Here is a 7500-nt window from a genome sequence, read left to right on the forward strand (position 1 = left end):
GCAGGTAGAGCAAAACTAACAAAGAGGGATAACTCTTGATAAAGGTTTCTGTGTGTTAAATTGAGGCGTGTCTCTTTTCCATTGACAGGAGATGGCCATCAAAGACCTGAAAGAAAAATGTGTAGAACAATTAGAAGTCATGTCCAAAAAAAGAATTAAAAGAATATTGGCAGGTATAGGATGTATTCTACATTGTCATATACATGTATACATTGTAATTTTTTTTCAAGAATTGTATGATAGATTGTATCAATATATCAATACATACACACAGAGACTGATAATAATTTACTGATTCTCCTGTCTATAACACTAAGTCTTGTTTTTTGTTACTTGGAAAGGTTAGGAGAGGGAGAGATGTAATTTTGAATGTAGAAAATTTTTTCAGTAGCTAGAGAATAGATTACTGATGACAACTCTTACTTAATGTTGAGATAAATATTTTCACCCTGACTAGAATGTATGCTATACATCAATTCTGGATTACAACTACCAATTTCTATCATTTACTAAGTGGCAAAATCCCTAAAAGGGTAAATGAAATATTCTCAGGTCCAGCAATGAAATAGGATGTTACCATTGAAATATAAAAAGATATGAGATCTTACAATTAAATATAGCACCAGGTTTTGCTATAATCTCCGATCACTCTGTGCATCAAGGTTTATGGGAAGTTTATTTATCTGAATCTCAGAGGGATCTTTGCTAATTTTTAAACAATGAATTTTTGATGTTTTATAGAAAAAAGATTTTTTTTTCTAAATTTCTGATTGGAATTGAATTCATCCAACAAATAGTGTTTTTTCAATTCTTTAGCATACAACATAACAATATTCATACATGTATGTACATAATATGGTGATGTAGATATTTTAACAAGCATACAAGTTATTGTACATGTATTGTTAAGTCTGTTTATAGCCACTGCACAAAAAGTGTGTGTAGTTGCTTGGAGATTTGTGATTGGGAGTTGGGGGGGGGATCAATCGAGGTATATACAGTAAGTATCTTATCCTCCTGTCCATACCACCAGTCAAGACCCCCCCCCCCCCCCAAACCTACTGACACATTAAGGTTGCTTATCACATGAGGGCTATCTTATGACCCTGACCTAAATTTATTTGACCAAGGTGAAGGTCACATCATCATCAAAAACAAAATGGCATTTTAAAAGTCTTTTTTGAGCAGCTCTTAGTCTTATTCAGTTTTGTGTATGGGGAGGTCAAACTGTTGTTTTTAAGAAAAGTATTGCTTGGTGCACTTTTGAACATTTTTTCTTTATGTCTCATTTAAATTAAAAATGGAGAATAATTAATCCTACAACCTGGTCCAACGCCTTGATCTTTAATTAAAACCAGAGACAGACTAATAAAACAACAGCATTTAATTAGCGGTACATGTTTGGTCATTATTGGAGACAACAAAGTTGACCTATGGATGTATTAACCTTTTCTATATTGATATAGGGGATGACCCGGCCAGTATATCTTCATCGGGGACTGAAGACGAGAATAGTGACGGAGAAAGTAATAAGCCAGGTATAGTATTTCATTTGAAAGTCAATAAAGTTCTCTGCCCCTGTGCTTGTAGGCATTGCATTTTCATCAAAGCTTGTCTGTTTTACTTAACATTTCAGACCAAAATCTTGCCCAGACTTAATAAACCTCCTTTAAAAGACAGGATAAAATAGGTTATTGCTAATTTAAGGTTGTTTTTTTTTTCTTCTTCTTCTTTTTTTTTAATATTATCTAGGGTAATTGCAAGCCTTATTAATTCTGTGCAGAAAATAATATTTTATAAACATATGACAAATAGCAGTCTGAAAAGTCTACATTTTTACTTTATTAAATAAACTACTGCATTTTATGTTAATAGACAATTTAGTAGGGTTTTTATGCACTGACATTTTCAAAGTAATAAAAATGACCAAGACTCTTTATCCCTTAAATGTCAAAACTAAGCATATAAACTTTCAGTTAATAATGGATTTGTAAAGACGTTCAAATTATGCACTGGTACATGAATTTAAAAAATTCCAATTTTATGCGAAAACATTTATTATACGTGCTTCAAACGACTGTCAGGAAAGTCTATGGTGGTGAAATCTAAGACCTTTTTGACTGATCATGGTGGTTTTCATTAAAGAAACGTGTGGAATTTAAATGAATGTCAGGATTAAAATTGACCCCTTAATTGCACTCTTTGCACATAGTTATATAATAATGATATACCAGACAATGATTTTGCAGAAAAATATACCAGTACATCAAATTCAAATCTTAGAGTCGTTTTCAAGTAACATTTTTTATCAGAAATGGTGTTTTCTTCTTATCATTGTATTCAAATTAGATCTAGGATATTGAATGATTGGTTAAACAAAAATGCTATTTTTCAAATCTTGAGTTGTAAAATTTCCTGAAGATGAAAATGATACATTGGTTGTTCCAGTTGTGTGTTCTTAACTGATATCACAGCTACCGACATATCATATCGTTTATATCAGCTCAAGAAATTTGTTGTGAATTGAAAATTACATGAAGTCTGATTATTTTTCGCTGCTGTGAAATTTGTTTGATGTCTTGGCAATAAAATTTTTGGTCGTCAGTATCTTCTGAAAGCAGAGAGGCTCAGGGGAACTTTCCACTTCCTATCTGAATAAATTTCAGGAAGAAAATGCACAGATTTTGAATTAAACATTAAATTGTCAGTTTGTGAATTCCATTAGTTTGTCTTAAAATGTAATTGAATATGATGGCTTGGCATCAGATTTCTTGGAAGTCCGTTTGTACACATGAATTGCTATTTTGAGAGATTGATGATGTGGTGGCCATAAATTGAAATCTTTTCGAAGCAAAATTATTCAATACTATTCTACATCTTCATTGAAGAGGAAGAATTTTAAGGAGCACTTGTATCCAATTTCAAGTTCTTTTTTGTTCTTATTGGTAAAACTCTCTGTCTCCACCAAGCGCTGAATGGTAATTACACAATCCAGACCAGTGTCTCTCCCAAACAAAGGGGGCCGGTAGAGATCTTTGTAAATGTTTTACAACCTGCTGAGATTTGCGACATCATCAATTTTCTTTAAATTAGTTATTATTTTGAGTCTGCTATACAATTCATCACTCCTGATTAAACTATCATACATGGAGGGGTGAGGTTGTCTCACCTGCCCCAGGTAAGGTGAGTAAACATTGGTTATTAAGTAGGACAAGGTCATGACATTTGTCATTAGAACTGACGTGTCCAATACCTATCATGGTGTTAATTATAAGAAAGTTAATCAGTCTTTTCATTTCACTTTAGTACTTTATACCTGTAATTAGATTATTACAGCTTGAAGTTCATATAATACTTTTCTGAAATGTCCTTAACCTCAAAGAAAACTGACATGAAAATCCATAGTCATGTATCACAATGTTCATTCCAAATGAGAATGTTAAGGAAAACCATTGGTTATGTATGTCAAGGTCATACAATTTTACTTTATACTGGTGATGGCTCTGTTTTACACCCCATCGAAACTTCGTAATTTCATTAATGTCAAAGGTCATGCACTAGTTATGGTTTTATTTTTAGTATTCTTTTAGGATATCTGCCATCAATTGTTTTAATCTATAGATTATAAACTAGAATGATCAATTATACAAAAAAAAACCAACAATATGTATTTTCTTTTTGTACCTGCAGAAAATTGAAATAATTGTGAAAGCTGAGAGCTTCAATGAGACATAATGAAGACATCTCTTTGTACTTAAGAAGTCCCTCCATTTGTCTGTAAAGGTCAAGGTCATTGATGAATTGATGTCTGCAGAGCAATAGGGCAATAGCTTTTACTCAGTCAATATTTTCTAACGTAATATTTTAATTCCAGAAAAAGCTAAAAGCTGAACAAGGCATTAATACACAGCGGTTTTTATTGTCTTATTTGGTGAAAAAAAAATATTGCAAACCGTCTGCCACCAATTTCAGTAAAAACACTTAGTCACAAAAATAAAATTGTCAGGGAGTATATTTTATATGTTTTAATTGTAAATAACGAGGGTATTATACAAATGGTGGATGATGGGCCTCATGAGTCAGGGGGATATTTTACACACATATTTACATCATAGATGCATAGACTTGCTTCACAGAAGCATTTAATTCACACATTTGCATGCTATTATTATTTAACATTGCAAGAAAAATTAAGCCTGAATAAATATTGTTTCTTGCTGAAACTAATAGCCAGGCCACATAAAGGGTAATAATGCCGTCAAATTGGAGCGAGAGAAATTGAAGTATTTATAGGACCGCCGTAATGTGGCCTTAAGTTGAAACAAAGAATTTTTTTATGTGGAGATAAATCTAATTATCATTTGCAGCAATTAGCCAAATGAATTGCATGAAAGCATCTGCAATGAAGCAGTCCCTTGGAAAATAATATTAATTATAAAATCTTTAATGTCTAGTCGCCAAATATCAAGAGCTTAATTGTGGCATTTGAGTTGGCTTGGTTTAACTGCCTAATTTGGTTGCTGTTTTATTGGGACTTTATGGAAATGGAGAGTTTCTTCATGGGTGCTTCTTTCCAGTCAAATTTCCGTTATGAAAGAATTTAAACTGAATTAAGCTATGAAATGAAGTTATCAAATTGAATTATTTTCATTTAGATGCAATTCACTTTCACAGAGATTATATGTAAAAATGATTTTGTTAAGATTGATTAGATTCCTGTAAGATGAAAGTGCTCTCACAGAATTCTGAAGCAATTCTGGGATATATATCATTTTACAAAAAATTTAAAATGAAATTATTCTTACCATCTAAGACATAAAATGTGTTTTCAGTAAAGTTAGTGTTTTGTCATATTTTGAATCTGGAGCCATCCAGTGATAAATATTGATACGTAAATAGACAGACAAAAAGAATATAAGACATCCATTTATTGACACTTTCATGGTAGCCAATCTCTTAAGATATATTGTCATAAGGTAAACGTACAACTTTCATGAAGGTGTTCTCAGTGACATCTCTACTTTGCATGTCACTAATTTCGTATATGATGGTCATTTTAAGTCATTATATTGCTGCAAATTTCTGTTGTAACAATTAAAATCATTTATGCACTTCAATACAAAAATCGTGAGGTTTTTATATTTGTACCAGTATGTGCATTGTGCTAGGTGGAGTAAAGATACTATAGAGCGTGAGTGGTTTCACTGTCCCAAGTAGTATGATTGGGAAGACTGGAAAATAATGTTCATATGTCGGAGTGAATTCTGAAAACTTTATAGTCTCTAAAACAGAAAATCTAATGTTCCTAAATATGTACTGCTTTCTACAACTCTCATTCATTAAAATAAAGCTACTTTTCAAGTGGCTTGCAAAATTATATGTGTAAGTGACTGTAAGAACCAAAGTACTTGTGTAAGAGCCCACACCATTAAAATTATTTTTTATACGTAATTCATTACAAAGTTACTGAAAAAGATATCAAGATGGCTTAATGATGGAAGACTCTTCAAATTGTATTGTTTAAAACTTCCTGCTATTTTTTCCTCGTGTAGATGTTTTGAACTCGAGTGACTAACTCTTTGGAGTTCTGGAAAAAAGAGAAAAGTTTTAATTACATCAAGCAACAACAAGCAATTTGAAATGTATTAAGAGTCTGATAGTGATAAGGAAATTATTTTGTCAAAGAGGATTCATTAAATCTTATCTTAAACTATAGATAAACTACTTTTTGTTATCGTTTGATTCCATAATTTTGTTTTCATCTTATATTCAATAACCTAACAATGAAAATATCCAAGAAAACTTTATTTAGGTTTAAAAGTCTTGAAATGTTTTGCTACATTGCTCAAAGGGGAGTTGAGTCTTTAATTCTGTTTTTGCGTTTTATTTGCCAGATTCTTCATTACAACTCAAACAAATTTATGCATTTTATTCTCTTTGAAATTAAGATAATGCATTGAAAATTTTGATTGATGTAGATTTTATTTTATATTTCTACAGCCATTTCGTCTTTTGAAGATGAAAAGCAACTCAAAGCCTATCTATGAGGCAGTTTCTTTGACGCTGTAACTATGATGTATTTGAAAGTGTATGAAAAAGTACTAAAACCTCTCGGTGTAAAAAGACCACAGGGAATATTACGACCAATAACTCTCTTTTGAATTTTTCCATCAAAACTTGAGGCTCTTTTCTGACCTTCATTTGACCATTGAAGTAATGGTTTCAACCCATGTCACTCATAAACTCCAGACACATTCAAACCATTTGTGATTGACCACTGCTGTCCAAATGTCACTTTGATGTAACGTCTTTTACGTCCCAATCCAGAACTTCTGTGTCTTGTTCCCATGTTCAAAATAATTCTCGCACCTAAAAAAAAAATCAGCATTAAATATTGTTTTATGAGCATATTTACATCGAAATGATAGATAAAAGTGAAGAACGTTTCCTTCATATGCGATGTACAGCGTTTAAATAAAGAATTGACCTTATGTTCAGAAAAGATTTTTTGGTTATTTTGGAAAAGAAGGTAAAATGTCTGATAAATTATGATGATACCTCAGACATTCATTGAAGCTATTTCTTGTCGATGAAATGTATTATGATATTGTAGGAATTTCTACATGCATTTGTTCTAGTTTAAAAACGATGATCCGGTCCTCTCAACCACTACATATATACTTATGAAAGTTTTTACTTCTTTTTTTGCAGTGAAGTACTGTTCATCTTAGCATGAATAAAAAAAACCAGAGTACCTTTGAGTACAGGGTTTTTTTTCTGAATGAAATGTAATGTCTTTCCTTTGGTAAGAGTTTTGTTAAATTCTTATTTCCATTAATGTAAGACTTGCTATTTGCTTACCTTAGAAGAATAACCTCATGTAAATTCTGTTAAAAAGGACATGGTTGCAGTATGGAATTTATTTTATAGCCATTAAACTTGCACCCAAATCAGTTATACTAACCATGTCATATATCACACGGTCATATCATTTCTGATTCCAGAAAGGTCATGGTCACGGAATGCAACTTAAAATGTACTGGAAGGTCAGGACCATTTTTAAGTCACTTAAAAGTAACTAATGCGACCTATCAGAGTCAAGGTCACAAAATGCAACTCAAGAAAACATGTGATAGGCTCTTGCCATTGAACTGGCATACAAAAAAATCATGACCTAATTGTCCTGGAAGGACAAGGACATTTTTAGGTCACCTGAGTGACCTTATCTACGGTAGTTGTTTTTGTATGTGCATTTCTTGCATTTCCATTTTCTTCTCATAGACTACTATCAAGTCAATCTTGACCAACTTTAGTATGTTAGCATTTGAAAGTAAGGTGTAAGTCAATATAAATTGTAAAATTCAAGATCCTCAACCCTAAAGGGCAATATATTTTTTGGTAAAAACTCTGAAGACTGATGTTTAAAACTCCTGGGAATGTAGAAGACATAATTAAAATGCACTTTGTAGGCTTCTTTTAAAATAATGAAATGTATGACCA

At 31.9% G+C, this 7500-nt stretch overlaps 1 protein-coding gene across 3 annotated transcripts in view; it reads left to right on the forward strand.

The window, feature by feature from the left end:
- Positions 1-7500, forward strand: part of LOC128168379 (caspase activity and apoptosis inhibitor 1-like) — a 59828-nt gene that overhangs the window by 40352 nt on the left and 11976 nt on the right. For all 3 annotated transcript variants that reach the window (XM_052834645.1, XM_052834647.1, XM_052834646.1), the window contains 2 exons: positions 89-173; positions 1467-1538. In XM_052834645.1, coding sequence (XP_052690605.1) covers positions 89-173; positions 1467-1538 — 157 coding nt within the window. The remainder of the gene's footprint in view (positions 1-88; positions 174-1466; positions 1539-7500) is intronic.

This window comes from Crassostrea angulata, chromosome 10 (assembly GCF_025612915.1).
Source record: "Crassostrea angulata isolate pt1a10 chromosome 10, ASM2561291v2, whole genome shotgun sequence".
Taxonomy (NCBI): Eukaryota; Metazoa; Mollusca; class Bivalvia; order Ostreida; family Ostreidae; genus Magallana; species Magallana angulata.